This window comes from Mchenga conophoros, linkage group LG10 (assembly GCF_057382185.1).
Source record: "Mchenga conophoros isolate Kocher_MC1m ecotype Shallow Benthic linkage group LG10, M_conophoros_male_GT1.1, whole genome shotgun sequence".
Taxonomy (NCBI): Eukaryota; Metazoa; Chordata; class Actinopteri; order Cichliformes; family Cichlidae; genus Mchenga; species Mchenga conophoros.
In genome coordinates this window covers 22054438-22081151 of record NC_140535.1, presented here as the reverse complement: position 1 = coordinate 22081151, position 26714 = coordinate 22054438, and the positions used below count along the sequence as shown (strand labels likewise).

Sequence of the window (26714 nt, the reverse complement as noted above, 5' to 3'; positions counted from 1 at the left end):
GCTGGCCTCTGTGGAAGCTCTGCCATAGCCACCAATCTACCACTTTCATTGTTTATACCATTACAAAAAAACCCCATTGGGCCATAAAAACGAAAAATCGCTATGGTCATGCCATCAGTTAACCCTTCGTGTGCCAGCTGTGGCACGCGTGCCCAGGGTTGCCAACCCCTGCTGTAGTATATTAATAAGTGAGCTTTATAGGGTCTGGTAGGCTAATCCTTACATTTTAAATGGAGCCAGGCTCTGTTTCCCTCTGTTTCTACTCTCTAAGCTAACTGTATCCTGTATTCACCTTAACACTAAACAGAAGGATTAATTAAAGCAAATAGGATTTTTAAAAGCTTTCCCTTTGAAAGATTCACTCCAAGAAAGCGCACAAATAAATGGCAGGAAGGTGACTGTGCCCAGTCATTACAGATGAAAACGTTGGTTGGTTGGGTAACAGAGATAAGAGGCTGCGAACAGGATGTACCGGTCGCAGAGATTAGTGTCCATGTTCTCTCCTTGTTTTTTGTTTTATACAAGAGAATGTGAAAAAATGAAGATGTTGAGGCAGAACATCCCAGCAGAGAAATGTGTACTTTCCAAACTGAACAAGATTTGTGATCCACTTCTATTCTGTAGAAATAAAGCACTACTTCAACAAAGTGTCACCTTCATTTACTCAACAGATAGACAGGCACACCCACACAAATAGCAGCCAAGACAGTGATATTTCAAAATCTTTTATTTTTACTTTTTTCAGTCACACCAACATTTGTATTGTCAAAAACTTCCCGAGTTCAAAATAATTTGCACGAGTCACAGTCATATATAAATCTGTTCTACATATCTGTATTACATTTTTGTTTAAAATAACATTCATGTTAATTGGCTTAATCTCTGATTAAGTCAAATCTGAGTCCCCTCCTGTTCATTTCACAACTATTATAAATGTTTCATACTTTGTCTGTTGTGCAGGATGAAATCAACAAAGCAGTGCCAGTTTGAATCAATCCATGTCCACAATTACCTCTGTTAATCTGAACACCCAGCAGGTACATTTGAGTAACTTTGATTCAGCTGGCCTGTTATTCATAGATTTGTGAGTGTTTGCAAATACGATGCAGTATCTGTCTAAATTAACTGCATTTTAAATTTAGACTCATTAAAATCATCAGTCACATAAACTAATATCAATCTCTAGTGCATCAAATTAGAGTGTGTGATGAGGGAAAGAAATGCAGGAAACTATGTGGTTGCTCTTGAGTCTCAGCACAAACAGACAAAAAGCACAGTGAGCATATTACAGTATGGAGCAATCCTGTGTTCGGATCACCATACTCGGGTCCAAATCGCTGGAATGTCTCTGAATGAAAACAATTTGACAGAAAATAAGATATTACAGGGAAAAAAACTGAGAAAGAGAAAATATCCGCATCACACAAGACATGACGAGAACGACTGCAGGAAGAAACAACAGAATGGAAGAGATTTAAGGGTGACCTGTTCTTTAAGTAACTGCTGCTACATTCCTTATCCTTTCTTTTTTTGCAGAACATTTCAGGGTGAACATGAACATTTGCTAACCCATGTTTTCCTTTTCGTCTCTTTTGAAACTTCTGAAACACATAATTTGCACCTCTCTAAAGTTTTCTTTATCACTTAAACAACGAAACATGGGGCTGGAAGTACAGCTGAATTTTCACAGATGACAAAGTACATTTCATATCAGCTCAGCTTGTCTTTGTAAGTTTCCTGATTGTTGTAAAATGTTGTGCTTTGAGCAGATATAATAAACACAAGTCCTACTAAAACTAAAAGGAATAAAGGGACAGGGGGAGGGAATTATAAATACAAAATAACTACTTACTGCCTACTTTGTAGAATATGCACTAAACGGGTTTGGAAATCTATTTGAACTTTGCCAACCAGATGTTCATGTTATTGACATTTAAATCAATCATGCATCAAACTTATACACACAGACGATCATACAAAAGACACTAAAAGCAAGGGTAGACACACGCACATACAAACACACACACGCATACAAAACACACAGACTCACTGAATCTGAGAACAGATTTCCAAAAGACTGTTTTTAAGTCCTAAAAACACGTTTTCAGACGCGTTTCTAAACCCTAAAATGTAAATAATTTCTACCAATAATTAAAGATTTTTTTCTTTTTTCACTTCATGACGTGGCTAGAGAGCAAAAACCATTTGATAATTCCTAAAAAGTTGCTTACTTGCAAGTTTATCATGTTACAAACACACTTTGTTACAGCGACGCCACACTGAGCTCTGTGCATCAGTGTGTGTGTGTGTGTGTTTCCTGTTAGGCTTTGATAAACCCAGATGTGCTTACACACACACACACACACTCTCACAGATTATAAGTGTCACATCTGTGTGGGCCTTTTCTTGACGGCATCCTCTCTGAAGGAAAAACAAAGAGGGAGAGGAAGAGATACAGGGAGAGGGACTGCAGGATCAACAGGACGTTAACCCCACACGTGTATTTTGATCGTCCCTCGGGTTTAGTCCATAACTCCGCTTGCTCTCCTGTTAGCGTGCCACCTCTACGTCCCGCCATTGTACGAGTAGTCTGCCTTGTTGTGCATCACCAACTTATTGTCCACAAAGTAGAAGCTGTCCGACTGTGTCTCATACGGGTGCAGGATCATCTCTCTGACTGCAAGCAGACAGAAAACATTGCAGCTTTTAGAAGACCGGCTCCTAATCTACTCTGGTCAGATCAGAACAGAAAATAATTTTAAAAAGTAAAAGCAACACCTTCATTGGGCCTATTATGCAACTGAATTGCTAAAAATTTTATAAAGTATGTAGTTTTAAGAGAAAAAAAGTGTAAACCCAATGAGATGCATAGCTGTCATTCTAAAATGATTGAAAGAAGTAAACATAATGTGACTTTAATACATAAATAACTGGTAAATATGTATTCAAGACACACTGAGTTCACTTAATTCACTTGTTTGACTGACAAATATGCCCTGTAGTAAATTCACTATGTTGCTTACATTAAAACTGTGTCATTTACTTAGTTTATTTGTCATTACAATACACGATAGGCTAAAGTATTTTTGAATGTTTTCTCCCCACCCAACTTAAGCTGACAATTAAATATCTGAGTAGCTACTCAATAAAGCTTCCTGAGCACCGAAGCTGTCAGGTACTTCCTGATTCTCAGGAAGCTTTGGTGGCTTCTTCTCTATTACCACCATGAGGTTGCCAGTTGTAGTTTTGAGCAGGGCTGGACTGGTAATCTGGCATACCAGGCACTGGCCGACAGACCAGCGCACTGGCCAATGCCTGGTATTGCAGATTACAGCATTTTGGCCCACTCTTCTTTAGTTCATTGAGGTTTGAAGTCATTTGTTTTTTCACAGCTCTCTTAAAGTCCCACCACAGCATTTCTATGATTTTGATGTCTGGACTTTGACTGGGACTTTTTCCATCACTCTATTGTAAAGTTTCTGCTGTGCTTTGGATCGTTGTTCTGTTGCATGACCCAGTTTTTGCCAAGCTTCAGCTACCAGACAGATGGCCTCACATTTAAGTTAAGAGTACTTTGGTACAAACCCTTTATTGAACAAGATTTATGGACTTGTTTTGTAAAAAAATAAATAAATAAAAAAACCCAACCCAAAATTGGGTCTGTGGCTCAAATTGGTTGAGGAGTATTGATGGATTTAGATTTTATTATTGTCATTTGTATTAGGAAATATTTAACCATATATTCTTAGAGGTGTATAATCAATTGTGTAGTGATAGGTTGTGTGATCTTTAACAGGCTACAAAGGCTTGGTGTGTATTCCATACTGGAATGCACACCTACATCCTGGGAGCATGGGAAGAGGTCGTACCTTGTCTTATTGTTTTATGGTAGGATTAACGTAGCTACGTCTGTTCTAGTCTAAGTGCTTTTTGTTTAGATGAACTGCTGGACCTCCTCACCGGGGGGGTCTACCCTCTTCCTGACCAAGGATGTTTGCTTGTGTGTTTTTATGACCCTTTGATCAGCAGTACCACACACACACACACACACACACACACACACACACACACACACACACACACAGTATTCTTTGTTCACATGTATACCTATGTGAGATGCTATATGTTAATGACCCTATGCATATTCATGTAACCACAATAAAAGGAGTGCTATGGGGAGCCTGGCTGAGAGTCTGATGGTGGTCAAGTGGTGGAACGACGCTTGGCTCCAGCCAGGTCTCCCTCATGCATGAGTAAACCAGAGAACTTTGGTGCCTTGTGTCTTGCTTTTTGCTGCGTAGCAGATTGTCCTTAACGTTCCAGCGGATGGGTTCAAGCTACAAACCTATCAAGTATGGATTTTTTTGCCCATGTTCAGACAGCAGTGCCTCGTAAAAGCCTTGTGCTACCGTGAAAGAGTCTGAGATGCTGCTCTTGGGTTCTCTGTAGTTTATCTAAGCATTGCACCTTGTGGTAAATATGCTGGGACGTCCACGCCTGGGAAGATTAGCCGGTCTCTTGAATGTTTTCCGCATGTAAATATACTTTCTCACTTCTGAATGATGGACTTCAGATGATGACTTGGAAATGACCTTAAAACTCTTTCCCAGACTGATGAGTAGCAACAACTTTTTCTCAGATATTATTGCTGATTTCCTCCTTGGCATTGCGCAAACACACACCTGATTGCCCCAAACCTGCAAACTGTCAAAACCTCTGCTTTTATAGAAGTGCTAATACTTGCAGTTCATCAGTTATTCAAGTGCATTTTTTTAAAAGCACTTGGCTTCTCCTTGCCCTATTAATCCTCGTGGAACTTCTTACTTGATTAAGACCTGCTAAGGACCAGATGATTTTCTATGATATATATATAAAGCCTTAAAAGTTCAGTTTAATTTATATAGTGCCAAATGACAACAATAGTTGTCTCAAGGTGATTTATATTGTAAGGTAAAGATGCTGGAATAATAGAAAGAAACTAGAGAAAACCCCAACAATCATATGACTCCCTTTGAGCAAATGCTTTGGCAACAGTGGGATGGAAAAACTCCCTTTTAACAGGAAGAAACCTCCAGTAACCCCAGGCTCAGGGAGGTTCAGAAAGAAGGTAAACAGCATGTGTGCATGCTGTTTGTTCCACAAGACCTATATTCTAGTGGGTGCACAGACTTACTGATGTCTTCAGACAGAGGTGGGAACTCGTAGATGTGTTCACAGGTGTTCTTGCTGCTGGGCATGCAGAAGCCAAACTCAAAGTCAAAACTCTTGAGCAACTTCTCTCTGAAATAGTGCCTCTCAATCATCCTGAAATTCTCTATCGGTCTGTCTCCGACTGTGAACTCAACACTGGAAGGAAAAACATACACAGACAAGGTTCAATCTTTCCTTTGTTAACCGTGTCCTTGTCAATAAAGATTCACACACATTCTCACTTACGTGGCTCCAACTTGCCGCAGTCGGAGAAACGCAGGGGTGAACTGGTAACGGACGAATCGGCCGGCATTTGGGTCAATATCCCTCTTCTCACTTCCTTTATCTGAAGTGAAGACCAGTTTGCATGGAGCAGATTAAAGTACAAGATAAACCTTCGTAGATGGAAGCCTAATAGAAATGGCAGATTTATATTGTGCTGGATGGCACCAAGTAGGAAAAATGTATTTATTTGGTGAAGAAAAAGGACAGATTTGCTTTCCTAACGCATCTTATAATTTTTGTTGTCTTCCTTCAATTTGAGCCCTACTTTTGTAGCTTAGTTCCTCTAAAAGGATGGGCTGTGGTTGACTCTGTTTTTAGAGGTAAATAGACCAAATCACTACTCAAACTACAGAAAGTACAAAACACATTATCAACCCATCCTGCAACGCTCTCACTTTGAAATCTCCTAATGTAAAGAATATTTATTATATATATTATTGTATTTAACAACAACTATAACGTAATGTCTCCCGCGAGCTGCTGATTGGTAGCTGGTGAATAAACAATATCGATTTCTATTTGATTAATTAGCTCACAACAGTCATATTCAAAGGGATTATAGAGCTGTAGCTACAATATAGTGTATTCCAAACAATTTCTTAAATATTTATGTAGTGTTTGAAACTCATACGCTTTACAGCATTTCATGATGGAAATTTCTCTTTTTTTTAATAAATAGTTGACAATGAAATATATGAATGCAGAAGACAGAAGACTGACCTGTAGACGGGGGTTTGGTGATTTCAAACAGCACTGTGCCGGTCTCCATATCTCTGATCTTGAACCTGGTGAAGTCGATGTTGTAAATGTTCTCCTCTGGGCTACACAAATAATCTGAGAGGGGGAGAGAAAGGAGGTAAAATAGTTATAGATTAGACACAAAAATGAAAGCTTGCAGGAAGTTTACTCCCTACTAAATACATCTTAAGGAAATAAGTATGTCTGGGTATTGAAAATCAATACCTTTTGAGACTCAGCAAGCAGAGAGTATTAAAAATTCACAAGTAGCAATGGAAGGGGAGGACAGATTGTGTGTTTCCTCATCTTATTTAGGAGTAAAAGGTTATTTTAATCACCCTGAAACCTCCAAGGCAGTAAAACAAAATCAGTGTAGAAGTGCAAAAAAAGCAGTCTGCTGGTCTTCACAGGTCAAGTTGAGTTTGTCTCTAAAACCACAGAGAACTTTAGAACAGAGAAAAGGGCGTTTGCTGCCTGGTACAAAACCGCTTCCGTCTCATTTTCAACTTTCCAATTAAGGTTAAGCAGTAAGCAACATGACTGCTGACTGACACAAGCGGCTGTGGCTGGTAAATGTTTGTTAGGCGTCACGTCCACTGTTTGTGATGTGCCTTTTGGAGAATTGGTGCATAACTGTAAACACTAAACATTTAGTCTTTTAATAATAACTAGGACTCCCACAGTCAGCCAGGTGTAATCTCAAGTGTTTTATTAGAGCCATTTCTCCATGAATACACAACTGAAAGGGATCATTTACAAGAGCTCGGTTTCTACTTATTAGCAACTGACTAATGTCTTAAAAAACTCCTATCTTGCATTGTTGGCACAAATCCTGATGAAAAACTGTTAGAGGAGCCACTTCCTCACAATTGCAATTGCAGGCAAACACCCACAAGCGCCCAGTAAGAAAGAGAAGTGAGTTATTTTTATTCCCTTAATCCTTCCTGCCCTTACCAGGCAGTGTCAGTGCTTATTAGACTTCCCCAGCAGAGCAGACACTTCCTGCTTCCTGGCTGATCTGATACCACGGGAAGGCGAAACTGTAACATCTACCTATTGGCTGCATGTATGATGAGGGGAATTTTTTTAATGGATGGGTCATTGAAGGCCCGAGGAGCCAAAACAGAAACCCAGAGTCACACAGCAAGTTTAAAAGATGTCACAGTGTTTGCCTTGTTTGATCTTAACAGATCGGCACTTGTCGCTGTATGTTCTGCAGTTTCTCTTAATGGGCATGCTCTTTTCACACGCACACATACACACACACACAAACATGCACACATACTCATCTGCTGTGTCAGCTGACGATAAGCCAACCACATCTGCCTGCTCAAATCTGCAGTGAAACAGTGGGGACACTGCTGCTGCCTCGGGGATGATTAATCACTGAAGAGGCAGCTCTGACTGACCAATCAGCCCACCAGCTGTTCTTCATAACACACTGACAGCTAGAAATGCCGGATATCTCCAACACCAAATAACACATCTGAGGTCAGTGTGCTTCCACTCAAAGTTTAGGCAGTATGAGTTGAATTCAATTAAATTCTATTCAATTTAAATAGCATCAAATCACAACAACAGTCGCCTCAAGGCGCCTTATATTGTAATGTAGACCCTACAATAATACATTCAGAGAAAAACCCAACAATCCTGACCCCTTATGAACGAGCACTTTGGCGACAGCGGGAAGGAAAAACTCCCTTTTAACAGGAAGAAACCTCCGGCAAAACCAGGCTCAGGGAGGGGCGGCCATCTTCTGCGACCGGTTGGGGTGAGAGGAGGAAGACATGGACAATAGAATAGCAGGACCACAGCTACATAGCCTGCTGTAAGCTGCAGAAATCAGGTGGTATTTTTGACTAATAACTCCTTGCTTGAGGTGGCTGTAGGACAGTAGTTCTAAGTCACAAACAGCAGATAGACTCAGTGCGCCTGTTTCCCACCAACATGGTGCCTCCGAGCAGCAGGGCCGGCTCACTGTCAGCGGACACCAGAGTTGTGCCTAAACTCTGGTTTCCACACAACCAGAGCTATGTTTAAACCAAACATACCAAAAAGCATTTCTTTAAACAGAAACAATGGCGCACTGAATGCTGCTTCATGTTACACAGATGTTACACCTGTGGTAGGTGAGTCACTGTGTGTATTGTCTTATAATGCTAATTCCGAGCATAACTTCGGTAATGCTTCTGACACGCCCACTGAATGAGCAACAACCTACAAAAAAAAAAAACAGTTGTTGGACATTGTTTTCAGGTCTGAAGGTCTTTCAAAGTTTTTCTTTAGACATTGGCTGCTTTCTCAATCATTTTTTGTCCAGTCCTTGCACCTGACCATTTCTAGAAGAATGCAGTTTTGTGTTGTTTTATAGGCCACTTCACACCGACCTATGAATCATTTAAGCATAAAAAAAGCACCTAACTCAAAGGATGAAGCAGTGTTCTGTCTGCAAAACGGGCAATTTAGCTCACAGCCAAATTGATGCCTTTATTTGCTCCCATTTCTGTAGCCAAAGATAACAATTTGACGACAGAAAACGTAGTTATCAGATGAAAACTTGGCATGTTTCAGAGGCCGTGTGTCCTCATAAAAATGAGGAAACTGGACAAGTGGAGGACAACAGAAGCAGAGACAGTGACAGGTGATACCAAACACGCTGCCAATGCATTAAAATCTTACCTTATATAATGTCTTTCAATGTATCTTTGCACGTTTTAATAAATCGTTGGACCTATTTCCCATTTTCCTATCCAGCTGTGAAGGAATGAGGGTGGCTCACAACTGTAGTGTAAAAAAACACAAAAATGAAGAGTGAAAGAAAATAGATTTCGAACTGACGTTTAACAAGTTGCCCCACATAAAAGAATCGAGTAGGAAATAATCAACCAAAAATAACCTACATATTAACTAGTAGCTTAGTAGTAGTTCACCAGTGTGACTTCATGGTGAATGTACCTGGTTTAACGTGTTGGTCTGGAGCAGTCAGGATGAGAACTTTACTGAGCAGGAGCCCGAGAGTCTGTTTATTTCAACGTTAATCCCAAATGGAGGATTATTCACAATGCACCCCCGTGTGTTATTCCTCATGTTTATGTATGAAGCATCCCCCAAAGAAGAGCCTCACCCCCAAGTCGCAGCATGTTGTCAACTGCATTTACTGCATGCGGTGAGCGCGCCTGACAGAGTTGACGTTATTCACTGTGACACTGTGATGCCTTTGCTACTCTGTCAGTCTGAATGCTGAGGTCGGCTCTTCTAAACACATCAACTCTGCATACCCGGCTTCATTTAGTACCACACAACACCTGACCATCCAAACCGCCTCAACACACAGACATGAAACAGTCACACTAGCATAAACATTCCCAGCAACCACATAATTTTATTTAATAACATGCAATATTTGTGCCTGCAAGGTGTGGGATTTTTATTAGCAGATCTGCATTTGTGTGTCTGTGTGTGTGCTGCACACATGTATAATGTAGTCTGTTGTGCCACAGCTGGTGTTGTCCTTGTCCTTTTGCTAACCTACTGCTAATAGTTACCTTTGAGCCTCCTAATTAAGTCCCATGAGGACAATGAGGCTGAAAGCAAGACAATGGATTTGTTGTGTGAGACTGTCTGTGGCTCAGTGTCCTTTCACAAGTGTACGATCTCACTTTGCCTTAAACACACACAGACACCAACACACACAGAGCCATCTGAGGTTAACTTGCTCCCAGAAAGAAACGAAGCTGCCAGCAGACTTCAGTTTTTCACTGCCAGCTCTTCTTCTGGGCTGTGAACACCTCCAGACAGAGCATGTCCCAAGCTTTTAGAGTTTGTGCGTATGTGCGTTTGTGCGACTGATCAAATTTAAGTGAATTCAAAGCGTGAAGTGAAGTGGTCACCGCAGTCAACACTGAATTATGGTACGTGCTGAAGATGACAAAAACCTTAACCATTGAGTGCTCGCTCTGCTGCTGGGAACAGGAAACTCATCTGAAAACCACTTCTCAAACTTAAATGTCAGCTGCTTTTAACAAAATCCTCAAGTAGCTTCTCACTTCACGTCCTTCACAAAACAAAAGTTTGCTGATCAGAGCGTTCAGTGCCTTATTCCCACTTCTTATAGGTGCATCTTATTCGTGCACATGAATGATGCCTCGTGCTGATATTAAAGTATGTCCTCATGTTATTTTACAGCTTCGCTGCACACATGAATACTAGAAAAGATACACACAGTGAACAGGCTCTGTTTGGATGATGAAGTATTTCCTTTCATTTGTTCACCAGCCCACATTTTAGGAATCGTGGGTTTAAAGGGGATCTATCAACTTCATTTTCAGATCTATCTTTTTATTCTTGGACTCTTGTAGAAAAACTTTGTATGGAACAATGCTCATTGATCATATACTGCCCTTCAGTTCAACCCAATCCATACCAAGCCATTAAGCTAATTTTCTTCTCTCTTCAGGCCAACTTTGCTCTGATTGGATACCACTTCAGAATCAGAATCAGAATCAGAATGGGGTTTATTGCCAAATGTTGAGCAGGTTTACAACATTAGGAAATTGCTGCAAATATACTTGCAAATATTAAGTTTGACCAGCAGGTGGGTGGGGCTTTCATGTTCACATATTAAGGATATTTGCTCTCCAATATTAAAGAGAACAAATTAGAGCATTTAGAGCAGTCTGAAGCCTCAGACTCAAGAAAAAGAAAAAAGGCTGTAGAGGAAGAGCTGAGCTGTGATTTTCACCCACTTGCAGGGTTAGCTAACATAAAGGAAATGCTGACTCAGTCTTTGGTCAGAGGAGTCTGAAGTGGCACTTCATTTACTGGAATGATTTGTCAAAAATATGCATGTGTCAAAATGTTATCTACTATTTGAGTTACATCAAATTACTGTAAACAGTTTATCTTTATCTTTTTCTTAATTTACTGGCCAAAATACTTCTAATGTCCCTCCCTCCAAAATTCAAGCTGTGTTAAGGCATGGTAAGGTTAACATTTACCAGGCCACCTGCCCTACAGGTAAACATGAAAAGACACCAAAACCAGAGAGAGAAAAAAGCAAGCAGGGGGTGGAAACAACTGCATCAGAGAGCAGCAACAGATCCAAGAAAGAGTTGGCCCTCAGGGAGTGAGGAAACCTCACACCCCCAGAGAGTTTTCCATTAAATATCCTCACAGGTGGGCCCGGTTGTGCCAGAAAGGTTTAATGATGGATAAAGGAAAAATGCAATAATTTAAAGCAGCATCTTCATAAAAACAAAATAAATAAACAGAGTCTGTGACGCTGCTACTCTTTCAAAAGAGGAGGTAAATATCTTAATAAAAGCCTTTAAAGCTACACACACACACACACACACACACACACACACACACACACACACACAGAAAAAGATGCCTTCTACAGTAAACCAGAAAAGTGCTCCAAATTTAATAATTTTAACTTAAGGTGATTTCAGATATCTGTCCTCCTGAACATTCCCTGCAGAGATCAGCAGCTCCGAGTCGGACTGGGTCAGGTTCACAGTTCAACACATACTGCGCCATGTGGCCCAATTACACCAAAATAAACAGTTCTGAGCTTGTTTTAGCTGTTCACCCAGTTAACACTGGGACAGAACAAATTTAAGGGACCTTCCAGTATCAGTGGCACATAAAAAGGCTCATAAACACAACAGCTGAACCTAATAATGGTATCTAGTTCAGCGTGTCCCTCTTTAGATGCTGATGGATCGCTCCAGTTTATGTTTTTTCTTTACCCTTGCTCATTAAACAGCACTTAAACAGCACCATTAAACTGAAATACCCTTTCCTGTAAATGACAGCAAAAAATGTCACAACAAAAAAACTGACAAATTTAAAAACTTAGGCAATAGATAATGATTTCAATGATTGATCAACAAAACGAAAAAGAAGAAGAAGCTCAAAGAGCATGCAAACAGGCCTGTTTAATGTGTCATTGTTGGTCATGTGACAAATGTCATATCATCTCTCAGAGAACGAGTGTTGAGAAATTGTGCAACAGCTGAAGGGGGGGAAGACTTTCTCATCATGTGTTGCTGCTTGTTTCACTGACAGACCACAGAGGCCACATAAAAAAACATGAAGAGGAAAAACCTTTAAACTTGTGGCTGACCTGACCTAAAAGTAAGACTCTGAACCAGAACCAGCCTGAACTTTAAATACTGCATGAACAGAGATGCATTCGTTGTCTGCACAGTGCATCTGCACAGCAATGATTATTAGATCAAAATAGTCAAAAACTAACTGCTTACTTTCTTCCTTTTTTGGGTGACATGCTAGATATAAATATTCGAAAAGCTACATTTTATTTGTCTTTAAAGTTTTACATTTTATAAAAGAAATTTTTTTCTTAAAAAGCTTTTGCCATAAAAAATATCGGGCATCATCCTGCACTTAGAGTACATAATAATACATGTGAATGCCAAAGAAAATGACAGCAACCTCTTTGTATTCTAGTGAGCAGCAATCTGCCGGTTACGTAGGTGGGATGAGGAAGGCACTTAAGCCCAACTCAGCTCACATGGACTAATCCGGTTTAGTTACTCGTATGAAGGCAAATCCAACTAATCATTAGAGAGAGGGGGCAGGGCTGAAACTGTGTGTGTGTGAGAGAGAGAGATTGGGGTGACAAAGCAGGTGTGCTGTAAGGACAGTGAAGAGAAAGGCAGGAAGAGACGAGTGGCTAAAGAGACTGCAGATGTTGAATGACCAGAACCTGCAATGTGATGATAAAAGATGTGAAGCTAGAGGAAGAAGATGTGCTAAAGTGACATGTCATCATTACTCAGTCTGAGGGACAGAGGTTATTAGAAATGTGTAAAGTATGTCTACAGTACTGTGTGATGAGCAGATGAGCAGTATCTCTAAGTTACTTACTTTAAAAAAATAAGAAAACCTCCAGTAAAGAATTGACACAGGACCTGAGAGATACATCTGGCCCCTCAGCTGATCCTCTACTGTTCACCCTCATCAGAAAATAGTCTCAGCTGAAGGATGTCTGTCAAGAAGCCATTCTTAATGGAGGGAAACAGGGAGAAAAGGCTGAGGTTTGCCATTACACAAGAACTGGACCTAAAATCTGTATAAACAGGTCTGATGGAGGTATGAATCCAAATGTGAAATTTTTATTCCTTACATAATGTGCACATTTATCATCATTAGTATGTATGGTGGATATCAAGAGAGAGCTACAACATTGAGTGTCTCCAGACTGTAAAACACACTGGAGGCTCCGCCATGGTTTGGGACTGCAGTTTAGCCAGTGGTGTTGGGGATCTTGTCAAAATCAATGAAAAAATACCATCAAATTTTCATCCACCAGGCATCTGGAAAACACGTGACTGGCAACAGCTTTATTTTTCAGCACGACAATGACTAGAAACACACTGCTGGTGCAGTAAAAGCATGTCTGGATAGACAAACACACAGTGGAACACTATCAGTCATGGATTGGTCTCCCCAGAGCCCAGATATCAGCAATATTGAAGCAGAGAAGAAGCAAAGAAGAGCTCTGAATGTCCTTCAAGAGGCCTGGAGAACTATTACTGAAGACTACTTAATGAAATAAAAGGAAAAACCCACTAAGAGTTCAGGCTGTGTTAAAGAATTAAGGTGGTCATAGCTGTCATATTCAATTGTACAACCTCGGCACTTATTTCCCATTTTATTATACTAAATAAAATGCATTTTATATATGTAGTATTTACAAAAACATTGTACTACATTGTAGTAAACATAAGTGAGCCATGTTGTTCATATCTTACAACCTTGATAACAGTGTGATTAAAGATATTTAAACATAATCTGGTCTTCCCAGGGACGGTAGATGTAAACGAGATTAATTTTGCTAAAAGTCTGTAAAAAGTTCATTTAACTTTATAGTACGGAAGATTTAACTGCATCCCACCTGCACCGATGCACTGTTAAAATAGTACAAACCAAAAGACTAAGGTGGGTTGTTTATGCTCTGACTGTTTAACAGAGCTTGTGGGTTATAAAAACGTTTATTCAAATCATACCTCGGTCACACCTCACAGGTCACAGGTCGGTTCACACGGTCATATTTCTGTGACTGCTTCTGTCAAATGTCAGTGCAGTCAGTCCTCTTAAGATAGTCAGGAAGTTATACTTATTAAACCACTTTAGTGCTATCGATGAGTATGAATGAACATTACAGCAGAGAGCTGACCAATGGCTCAATGGCTCCAAGTTGTCTGTATAAGAAACCCTAACACTACATTCAACCCATCATCCACTCATCCTCTAGGAAGGACTGTATCCTACAGTTTGACTAACTCAAGTCATTTGACATTGGCAGTCTTTATTTTGTGTTGGAGAGACACTCAAACGAAAACCTGCAGCAAGTGGGGAAGTGGTTCACATTAGGGCTGGGCCATATTATACCGTTCACGGTAATACCGGTATAATGTTAGGCAACGATAGGAAAATGAAATATCGCGATAGAATGGGAGTAAAACGCGCATGCGCGGTGCCTTTGTTTTCATACGCACATGGCCGATTGTTGAGTGAAACAGATGAACCAGAATTGGTTTGTAAAAATGGTGCAACTTCCGTGATGTGGAACTGGTTTGGTGTTTGTCCGTCAGATACACAACAAAGCACATTTTTTTGCAGAACATGCAAGCGGCCGTTGTTATTGTCGTATTTGTCGGAAAAAAATTCAAACGTACAGCTCTGCTATCACTTCCAACATAAATGAAGACAGGAAACTAAACAGCAGTGATGTTTGTAGGGTTACTGAAGTTGGGCTAGCTAGTATATAATGATGTGCTACGTGATCGCTAGCGACACAGCTATGTTAGCATAACGTAAACAGTGAAGCTGGAGGACGAACACTAACACTTTTCCACTTATAAAAGTTAACGTGAAGGTTCTTCATGGTTAGAGACAAATGCAATCGCATGGCAGGATGCTGTAAACGGACCAAACTTCAGTCAGGAGAACAACTGAGATAATCCATCCACAATGCGAGGTTAGTCATTAATATACTGCAACAACATGGGAATAGAGAAGCTGCCAGAGAATTCAACATTAATGAATCAATGGTACAGAAGTGGAGGAAGCAAGAAGAATGAGTTTAATAAAGTTTGATTTATCTGACTGCTTTGTTTCGCTTAATGTGCCTTATAATCCCGTGCACCTTATGGTCCGAAAAATGCGTACTGCACACTGCAGTTTAATGTTGCAAAGCACCTCTTTTTAACTTCAGTGGATATTATACATGGTTATGCTCAGGATATGTCAGCCCATTTCTACTGGAAATGCCTTTTGGTTAAACTTTCAGCAAGGAATTTGCATTTGCACTGTACATTTTTATAAAGCTTTAATGTACATAAAAACCAGCTTCTTGTTTATGTGAAAATAAATGGAAGGTTGTCTTTTTGCACTAGTAATGTTGTGGAGTTGTATTTTGTCTCGCATCAATTATATCGTCAGTTATATCGTTATCGCAAATTTTCAAATATATATCGTGATAAATATTTTTGGCCATATCGCCCTGCTCTAGTTCACATGCTGCAATTCCACTTCACTGAGTTTGGAGTGCAGAAAACGTCAGATCGTTACTGGCTGCAGAATTGAAGGTCATCCAGAGGATGAGACAGCGACCAATGCTCCAGAACTATCGCTCGGGTTTCTGTGAAAAAGTTCCTGTCATATTCAATTTTGGCAGAGACAAAGTTCATAAAATTTTATTATTTAATCTTTCAGTTAAAAAAATTAAATCCATGTCATTTTCTTCTACTCATTCAGTTCAAGGTCATAGTTGGGCTTGAGCCTATCCCCAGCTGTCACTGGGCAAGACTCAGGATACACCCTGGGCAGGTTGCCAAACTATTGCAGGCTAACACAGAGAGACAGATAACCATTTGCATTATTGGTCAATTTAGAACCCCCAGATAACCTAACATGCACGCCTTTGGACTGGGGTAGGAAGCTGAAGCCCCAGCAGAACGTAGCGAGCATGCAAACGTCACCCAAGCCAGTCACTGGAATCAAACCCAGGACCTGCTTGTTGTGAGGATATGTTGCTAACCACCACCCCACTATGCCACCCTTAAAAAGAACTCATGTGTACATAAGCCCCAACATGCACAAAGACTTGAAATCCAGCCACAGGCGTTTAAATTCTTTTTATGATTTATTAGGAAATAGATGAGTAGTTATTAACCACAATGATGCACTATAAGCTGTCCAAATCACCCAATCTTTCCTATGCAGATCACTTTCTTAATTAGCTGTTTGATCAGAACAAGCTTCTTATTTTGTTTGTCCATCAGACCAAAATCATCAAATGCTCAATTTACCATAATATGATAAAGTCAAGCAGCAAAATCATCCCATCTGAGAAGCTGGAAACAGAACGTTAGAAGCAGCACAATAGATTGTTTTCTTACTAGAGTTATGATTCTAGTCCTGTAGAGTCATTAAAAATATATTCTTGTGGTTGTTATCAAAAAAACTGGGGGGCAGAAAAGCCTTTGAGGAAGTTCACAAAGACTCCAAGCAGCACCTGAGCATTTGCTAACCCCCTTTAATAACATGTGTATGAGCATTAAATCCACTCTGTAAAATATCAATAAATATAGAGGAGGTTGGGTGTGGAGAGCTGAGGTAACGGACGCTGTTTACAGGAGTATAATCATCGGAGTAACAATGGTGTCAGTGTTTTATTGCCTGTGCTATTGAGCTGCCCAAATGTGAAACAGCTGATGCCAATCAGCTAAAACAAGCTTATCCGCACTGAACTAATGCTCTGCACGGTCACACTGCCACTGCTAAACTCAAAGCAAATACTCACTCCAGTCGGCATGACTGGTTTATGTTGTTTAGTATCATCCACGTCATCTAATAACCAAAAAGAAATTAAAATAAGTGAAGACATTTCTGCAGCTATTTAGGAAGTTTTTCCACTACATTGTTTGCACTCACCAAACTGAAGCAGTCCATAAACTTAAAACTCAAAGTTTAATACTTTTGTAACAGCCAAAACAATTAGTGTGAAGTTTCAATAATTGTATCAACAAACACTTAATTATGTTGGAAAAATACAGCAGATATACCTCAGGCCTCTCAGGGTTCTTATCTATATCAAATATGGTGGTTGTCTAGCAACCAAAGTTTATGCACCTTCAACACCAGTGTCTTTTTAATTTCACAATAGTAACAACTTCTTTATATACACAAAACTTTCAATGCGCGTGACGTATTTGACATAACTGTATCGCCTAGCAACCACATAATAACATTAGCCTGTTAATATGTGGTTGTACTTGTAGCATTAATGCACCTATAACACATTACAAAAGCACAATTTTAATTTAACTTTCTTTATGTGTGACACTATCTGTGGTGCCTGGCAACCACAGACATGGCATGGGTGTGTACTAGATTTAATAAACTGTAACATTATGCAGTTGCTGCTTCTGTGTAATAACAACTCGCTGCCTTTCTTTGTGACTTTGGGTTCTGGGTTACTTTGATAAACTGTTTTTTTGTATGCAGTGTCGTCACAGAAGTGCCAAAAACTGCAGTTTCTCCAATGGCCACTTGAGGCCTTAAAAGCAAGTCAGTCCTCATAGACACCTAGGTTAAACTGCCCCACCTACAGCAATAACGTGTTCACATTTATAGCAATTTGTCCCCATTCATAACAACTACATATTGGTGATACATCTACATGTATCACCAACATGTACCAACAAGATGAAATAAAGTGTGTTAAAACTGTTGCTGCACTTTTAAGAGAAACATCTTTACATTACAATATCCTGGTGTGAAGTGTGGCCAATCTAAGATGCATGTGCTTCAGTTTCAGTGAGTTTATTTCTAATTTGAATAAGTCTGTTTGTGCATTACACCCAGTAACTTTCTGGATCTTGATTGCTGGCATTGCACAGTAATTTAGCATGTCACCCTCTCATGAAAAGCCTCCCTCTAAAAAACTAAGAAGGAGGCTAAATGTTAACATTAAAGTGTTGAAATACAGAGACCAGAAATGTATGTTGGTGGCTGCAACATTTTATTAACTTCTTATTAAGTTCCAATAAGAAGTTTCATCACTTAATAACTGACAATTTAAGGAATGTATATTCTCTCTCCCTTTTTTTTACACTGCAAAAATAATAATTAAGAAATACAGCATTTTGATTCCCAATGATATACAAAGAAATGCAGCAAATCCTCTCATATAAGAAGCTGGGAAAGAGAATACTGGGCAGTTTTTCAGTATGTTTGCTGCAAAATGATGTGTTTTTTCAATTGTTTTCAGAGCTAAACAAAACAACAGAAATAGCAGTTAGCTGCTTCCCCATGAGACACAAAACACAATCACAATGTCAGCAGGGGGGCCTTTCTTACCGCTCTGAGGCTCCATGCTGACTCGACGGATTAAGTTTAGGACTCGGTTAAGAACAAAATCAGGATCAAATCAGTCAACTGGGTAGAAAGCCCGTTCTGTCTATGCAAATCCCAATCAGTCTCAGCAGCTTGCTTTGATTATGAATGGAGGGCAAAACGATTAGTGACATCTTTACGCTGCAAAAAAAAAAGCTACAAACTGAAGTTTCCCCTCGTGGGATGTCAGAGCTCCAAACAGGTTCAAACCACTCAATAACAACAAGAACAACAAAAACCTCTTTAACTCAAGACTGTTGTTAAATCTGGCTTGCCACTTAGAGAGGGACTCAATTTCAGCCACTAACAATCTGCAGCAGCAGAAAAAAATAGTGACAAGTCACAAAACAACAGAAGGGCCTCGGTGGCTCTGACATCTCAGGAGAGCACAGGATGTCTCCTGCTTGGTTTGACCACCAAAAACGAGGCCAAGCAAGCGTGAGTGTACGCATATCCAATTCTGTCCGTACAATCCATCACCTACACTGTTTAACATGGGAGAGGGGGCGAGGAGAGCAAGGAGGAAGTGTGTGGGAGAAGAGAGATGATGCACGCTCCGCTGGCTGTAACCAAGGGGAGATGCTTCACGTTGCTGTAGTGACTCAAGCGTGTATCCACGTTGCTGTGGTGATTCACACATGCCTCCTCTTGCCTCCAGCTATGACGCTGCGAGATAGGAAAGTGAGTTTCCAAGACCATAACGGGGTCCGGCGTGGGAGTCAGAATCATTATGGTGCTCGCCTACGTGTCCCTGTGCAGCAACACATCACACACTCACTTATGGGATCACAGACTTGCCGATTAAAAACACAAAGATGCGCACACGTGTTCTCGATGAAGTCAAAACAAAGCTGAAATTACCCTAGTGTGTGTCTAATAATAGACTGCATAATGGACAATTAGAGAAACTACTAGAGTTTTCGATGGCTGTGAGCAAGATGAGCTAAAGGATGTTCCCAAAGCTCAGTAAGCTGTGATTATATTGGATTGGACAAGCAAAGACCCATTCATCATTACAGCTTTATCGTCCTCTGTTAATCTCATGCGAAACAAGAAAATAAGGAAAAGTAAAGCAGGGAATGAAGACAGGTGGAGGTTCCTCCGCTGTAGGAATATTTTTGAGAGAAGTGGAATGACAAGCGCTCACTGTATTGCTTGTGGCATCTCACGGGTGCATGTGAAATGAAAGCTTTCAGAGAAATAGAGAAGAACTGAACATGCAGAGGTGAGCCTAAAAATCCCCATGCAAGTTTCAAAATAGCAGTGAAAACATCCCACAGAGCATTTGCATGTTATCACACTCAGTATGTAATGCAAGTATGTTGTGTAAGTGAGGTATTACACTGGCCTTCAAATAGTCAAATGTCCCGCTGCCACCTGTTAGCTAACTAATAATAAATGTAGGAGTTCTTGTGAACATAAGAGCTTCCTGCCTGCTTCTCGGATGTTTAGAGGTGTGACATAATTAAAAAAAAACAGATGCATTAAGTAATAGGCTAATGTCATAAGCAGATTTCTCATCAGAAGGTTATGAAAAGGAACAAGCACATGAGTTTAAAAGTACCTAAAGAGACAGTAGGCGAATGTGACTACAGAGAGTCGATCATGATGTTTCCTGCATTTATAAACTGGCTTCAGCTTAAACAGCAAAATACTCCCTTCACACACTCATTACAGTGCTAGCAATAGGGATAGCTTATTATAACAAGTGTATTTATATAGTTTTCATACTTCTTTTTAAGCTTGTTTGTTATAGCATATTCACATTTTGCAACTTGTACACTGGCATGGGATATTTTTTCTTTGCCTCCTGTTTTATTTACATGTTTACTGAAGCAGAGGAACCACACAGACTGCTTTGAATGATGACCCCTGGGTCACCCAAACGTCTCCAGCTAAGACGCCCTGCTTAATTTAACAGAGATTAAAATGCAGAGTGGGTCGTCCAGTCTTTCTTTTGATCCCGGTTCAACATCTTCACTTGCACGCTGTCTGCATGCACCACATCATTCACCCACCTCCACTGCTTAACCTCCACATTACAGTGGTGGGCTTGCACCTCCACAGGTCGCAGGACTGAGATGCCATCAGAGAGAGCTGAATGCTCCTCTGCGCACAAATTGTCAAAAAACGTACACCAGCAGCTCAGTGGAGAGTGGAACTCCAGTGACGCTTTATCAATAACGCTTATTCAATAGGGCCTGTATGGATTACATAAATAAGGGGACACGATAATGACGTGATGCATGACTCATACAAGAGCACCTTTGTCCCCCTTTTCCCACTCACCTACCAACACAAGCAGCAGCAGCAGCACTGAACTTACTCTCTGTGATCTTCTGCAAGCCAAGAACATCCTCCGGAGTGATCACAGTGCTGGCGAGCAGTTGCTCCTCGGTGGTCACCGGGACCCCGACGTCGGTCGAGTTGCAGCCTTTCTTCACTTTCATCGCCGCCGTCTGCTTGGGGCTGCCGTTACTGGTGCTGTCTGTGCCGCTGTCGGTGCCTCCGGCGTCTCTGGCTGGATTACTACCGGCGGGCTTCTTAGCGCTTGATGGGTCCTGGCTGTTGCCTCTGCTGGTGCAAGAATAGCTCATTCTCCGCTCCTCCTCCCCCCTCTCCTAACCCAGGGCTTCCAAGATAGCTACAAAACAGTTGCCTCCCTCCTCTCCCTCCCTCACCGAAAGATGCAGAGTTGCTGCCTGTTATCCGGTGCTTAATTCAAATCCGCTTCGTCTTTCCCACAGCCTGTCTCTGCAGACGGAGTGTCGTGTGCGAAATGTGCCCCGGCTGTCTTCCTGCTCCAGCGCAATACGTGCGGAGAGCGAGCTGTCCTCCACAGCGTCAAACGCAGTTTGTGTTCTGTCAAGTGAAGCTGGACGTTTGTGGGAAAATCTGCTGGGTTTGAAATTAAAAGAGGCGGCAGATGGCTGTTGCCGTTGACGAGGTGGAGGAGGAGGGGAGAGAGAGCGTCTCAGTGGCGCAGAGACCGGCTGGTGCTTCTGCGCACAGTCTGCGCTACAACCGAGTTTTGCGCGCGGCAATCAGCGCGACAAACAGCTGATTGATATAAAACGTCTCCGATATTTGCAGCTAGTGAGGTGATTATTTGTTGATGGCGCAGGGGAGATATTAACCGAACAGCAGGCCTGTGTTTGACTGCTGCTTTGCAGGAAATGGCTAATTGCCAGAGTAACTAATTTGCCTCAATATTCACCAAAAATAACAATTTTTTTTTTTTTTTATCAATTTCTGGAGTCCAATGCATTATTGTTTTTATTTTTTGCTTTCATGCCGCTTGTAATTAAAGTACGCCAATTAAGAACAAACCTTTCCATATTATGCTCTCACACTTTTTTAACCTTTATTTGCAGCAGACACACGCTCGCTGTTAACTTTTCAATGCAGATTTTTGATTCCCAAATAAATTAAAACCAACAGCCGAAGTAACCGCCAAATATATAATCTGTGAAACTTATCTCTCATGAATGATATGGCGTCATTTTGACCCACAAACAACACTACCCTTACAAAGAAGAAGGTGCAATCATTTTGTGGCGAAGTAGGTTTCATATATATCATTTTTTTTTTTATCCTGCTAAAAATCTCTTTTTTAAAGAGTGATCAGGACAAGAAGGCAGCAGAAACTGCAACAAATATAGTTCTATAAATATATTTTAAGTGGCCAGGAAGGACTGGGCTGATTAAAATGTAGGTACAATAATGCAGTTTTAAAGATGGAGTTTGATTGACTTTTCTTTAAAAAGGAAAGAAATCAAAGAATCCCAGCCTACATCAACAAATTCAAGTATTTGGGTACTGCTGTGAGTAGTGATGAAAGATTGTTGCATGAAATCAAGATCAGGTTGCAATAGCATCCTGGTAAAACGGAGTTTTTCCTTCACACTGTCGCCAAGTGCTTGCTTACTTTTTTTGCTTTCTCATCTTATTGTTGGGGTTTTCTCTGTATAATTGTAGAGTATTTACCTTAATATATAGAACACCTTAAAGTGAATACTGTTGTGATTTGGTGCTATATACAGGGAGTGCAGAATTATTAGGCAAGTTGTATTTTTGAGGAATAATTTTATTATTGAACAACAACCATGTTCTCAATGAACCCAAAAAACTCATTAATATCAAAGCTGAATGTTTTTGGAAGTAGTTTTTAGTTTGTTTTTAGTTTTAGCTATTTTAGGGGGATATCTGTGTGTGCAGGTGACTATTACTGTCCATAATTATTAGGCAACTTAACAAAAAACAAATATATACCCATTTCAATTATTTATTTTTACCAGTGAAACCAATATAACATCTCCACATTCACAAATATACATTTCTGACATTCAAAAACAAAACAAAAACAAATCAGCGACCAATATAGCCACCTTTCTTTGCAAGGACACTCAAAAGCCTGCCATCCATGGATTCTGTCAGTGTTTTGATCTGTTCACCATCAACATTGCGTGCAGCAGCAACCACAGCCTCCCAGACACTGTTCAGAGAGGTGTACTGTTTTCCCTCCTTGTAAATCTCACATTTGATGATGGACCACAGGTTCTCAATGGGGTTCAGATCAGGTGAACAAGGAGGCCATGTCATTAGTTTTTCTTCTTTTATACCCATTGTTGCCAGCCACGCTGTGGAGTACTTGGACGCGTGTGGTGGAGCATTGTCCTGCATGAAAATCATGTTTTTCTTGAAGGATGCAGACTTCTTCCTGTACCACTGCTTGAAGAAGGTGTCTTCCAGAAACTGGCAGTAGGACTGGGAGTTGAGCTTGACTCCATCCTCAACCCGAAAAGGCCCCACAAGCTCATCTTTGATGATACCAGCCCAAACCAGTACTCCACCTCCACCTTGCTGGCGTCTGAGTCGGACCGGAGCTCTCTGCCCTTTACCAATCCAGCCACGGGCCCATCCATCTGGCCCATCAAGACTCACTCTCATTTCATCAGTCCATAAAACCTTAGAAAAACCAGTCTTGAGATATTTCTTGGCCCAGTCTTGACGTTTCAGCTTGTGTGTCTTGTTCAGTGGTGGTCGTCTTTCAGCCTTTCTTACCTTGGCCATGTCTCTGAGTATTGCACACCTTGTGCTTTTGGGCACTCCAGTGATGTTGCAGCTCTGAAATATGGCCAAACTGGTGGCAAGTGGCATCTTGGCAGCTGCACGCTTGACTTTTCTCAGTTCATGGGCAGTTATTTTGCGCCTTGGTTTTTCCACACGCTTCTTGCGACCCTGTTGACTATTTTGAATGAAACGCTTGATTGTTCGATGATCACGCTTCAGAAGCTTTGCAATTTTGAGACTGCTGCATCCCTCTGCAAGATATCTCACTATTTTTGACTTTTCTGAGCCTGTCAAGTCCTTCTTTTGACCCATTTTGCCAAAGGAAAGGACGTTGCCTAATAATTATGCACACCTGATATAGGGTGTTGATGTCATTAGACCACACCCCTTCTCATTACAGAGATGCACATCACCTAATATGCTTAATTGGTAGTAGGCTTTCGAGCCTATACAGCTTGGAGTAAGACAACATGCATGAAGAGGATGATGTGGACAAAATACTCATTTGCCTAATAATTCTGCACTCCCTGTAAATAAAACTGAAGTGAATCTAAGCTAGCAAACATTTAATTTAACTGACAAATTTCCTTCAACACAAGAAAGAGTCGAAGATGCCTACACATGGAAGCAAAGCATGGACAATGAACTAGAAAGCTATTGAGATTATCAATGCAGCAGAGACGTGAATATCATAGACCTGAACTGATTAACGAAGAAGTCTTTAAAAAAGCAAACACCAAAAGATCACTATGTAAGAACATCAGAGACAAGCAAGAGAAGCAAGATTCTTTGGACACACTATGAGAACAGGAGGACTGGAATGTGATATTACATCTGGAAAAATTTGAAGGGAAAAGAAGCAGCAGACGAAAAACCATCAGTCTGGACGAAGAAAACACAGAATGAGCTGCTGCACTGTGTGAAAGATAGGGCATCTTGAAGGACCATGATCTGTTTCCATTGTGCAAAGCAGTTAAGAAGATAGTTCACTCTTCACAACAAAGCGTTTTGATGAAAAGTAAAATGGTAAATGGCCTGTATTTGTATAGCGCTTTTACTAATCCCTAAGGACCCCAAAGCGCTTTACACGTCCAGTCATCCACCCATTCACACACACATTCACACACTGGTGATGGCAAGCTACGTTGTAGTAGAAGTACAAGTAGTAAAAGTAGTTAACATTAGCTGCAAAAGAAACCCCCTGACCCCCCTTATGATGACATGCTGAGGAACTATAGATCTTTCTATTCAAAGATGATACTTAGTATTTCTTTCACAACTGAAAATATCAGTATATAATAAATGCCTGCTTTCATCTCAACACAACTGTGGGATTCTGCTACTTTAGTTCTCTTATGTAGGTAAAAAACTTTTGCAAGAATATTTTAATAGCATGCTTTTTATGGTTTTATTTAAGAAATGATGCATCTACTTATTCCAGCTCTGCATGTCTTGCAATTAGACCTAAATAATTCTCCTCACATTGATTAAGCGTACTACATTTTAACATAAAATGTGGCTCTAATGTGCTGTAATTTCTCAGAACTTTACTGTTAAAAACAACAACAGATGTTTTCAGATGTTTGAACGGCAAAAATGAAATCATTCTGGGGTGGGTTTAATCCTATTTCTGTCTTCCTTTCACTCTCTACTGATTCATGTAAAGTCTCTGCATGACTCACTGGAGATCTCAGTCACACATGACTATCCATCACAGCTCTGCAGTGACTCTGTGTGTGATGATAACGATGCCAAACCAACCGTAACGGCAGTTTAGGAGCAGTCACAATAACAACAACAGCAGCAAAAATGCCAGCAGAGAGATTAGAGTATAAAAGATTCCTGATCCAGGAAGAGCCTGAGTCAGTTTGTGCACCTGCAGTGTGATGGGTTGTTAATATTGTGACCCTTCTTTAAGTTAATATTAAAAAGGCCTTTAAACTCAGAGTTTATATGGAAATGTTGCACCCTAGAGGAAGTCAGGATTCACTGCAGAGATAATTTCTGTTACAGGTTTTTATTTTTTAAGATTCAGGTGAGTGGAATAAAATGACTTCCAATCGAAAATATCCAGATTTCATGCTTGGAAAAAGCCCAGCTTGGAAAAATATGTTCTAGGCAAAACTTTTCACTCAAGAAATATCAGAGGAAATTTGTAGGTGTTTACTTCCTTCTTTGTAATTAGCACTCAATATGCAGGCTTTTTGTGGGACTGTTAAGTGTGGGTCTTTGACAGCTGACAGCAGGTGGTTTCAGAGTCTACTGAAGGCTCTACTGAGGTTTTGATATCTGTGCACGTGACACAGAGTCGACTATATGGACACGGCAGGCTCTTCACATCAGCCTGCTGAGTTTGCTCGTCTCTTTGTCAAGTCTGCGCCGATGCTGCTGCTGCTATCATCAGCAGAAACACACGCACACATGTTCATATATCCCTGTCCCATCTTACATTCAGACCTCAACAAATCAACTCTGATCAGAAATAAGTTCACAGAAATGGACCTACTGCGGTATTATGTGTAAAAAGTGCACACGTATCTTGCTTTTGCTCTGTTATAAGCTTAATCAGGAAATTACATGGGCATCCACATGAATGCACACACACACACACACACACACACACACACGGGCGTGTGCGCACACACACACACGCACACATAGACAGAGAGTCTGGACAATGTGCTGACCTCAGTAAGCCATTTCTAAATGTTTATTGTTCAGAGCAGCAAGAGAAGAGAGAAGGGGGGGACAGTAGCAGCTGCTCACTCTGTTTTCGCTCTGTGTTGTTCACTTTTTTAATGACACAGTGAGGAACAAATAATGTAAACAAAACTATTTATAATTCAGGCACTTTGAATAAATGTAAATAGAGTCTAAAAACCAATAAGATGCTTCGCTTAATGGGAAGAATAAAATTATTAAAATAAGAGTCTGTCTGCTTCATCTCTTGATCAATTTGTATAAAATTCCCCTTGTGTTATAAAACCCAACTGCAC

General features: G+C 40.5%; 1 protein-coding gene across 1 annotated transcript; it reads right to left on the bottom strand.

Annotated features, from left to right (window-relative positions):
* Positions 1 to 712: 712 nt before the first annotated feature.
* unc119a2 (unc-119 lipid binding chaperone a2) lies at positions 713 to 21639 on the bottom strand. Its single transcript, XM_085289357.1, has 5 exons — positions 20972 to 21639; positions 6196 to 6309; positions 5437 to 5536; positions 5174 to 5346; positions 713 to 2677 (listed from the first exon to the last, which is right to left on the bottom strand). The coding sequence occupies exons 1-5, from the start codon at positions 21240 to 21242 to the stop codon at positions 2565 to 2567; spliced, it is 771 nt and encodes a 256-aa protein (XP_085145483.1). The 5' UTR covers positions 21243 to 21639; the 3' UTR covers positions 713 to 2564.
* Positions 21640 to 26714: the final 5075 nt, after the last annotated feature.

Coding starts and splice junctions, on each gene's coding strand:
- unc119a2 (XM_085289357.1), bottom strand. CDS start 21,242: ATGAGCTATTCTTGCACCAGCAGAGGCAACAGCCAGGACCCATCAAGC. Junction 5,347..5,436: donor CTGCGGCAAGTTGGAGCCAC/GTAAGTGAGAAT, acceptor TTTTCCTTCCAG/TGTTGAGTTCACAGTCGGAG. Junction 2,678..5,173: donor ACCTCTGTCTGAAGACATCA/GTAAGTCTGTGC, acceptor GTCTGCTTGCAG/TCAGAGAGATGATCCTGCAC.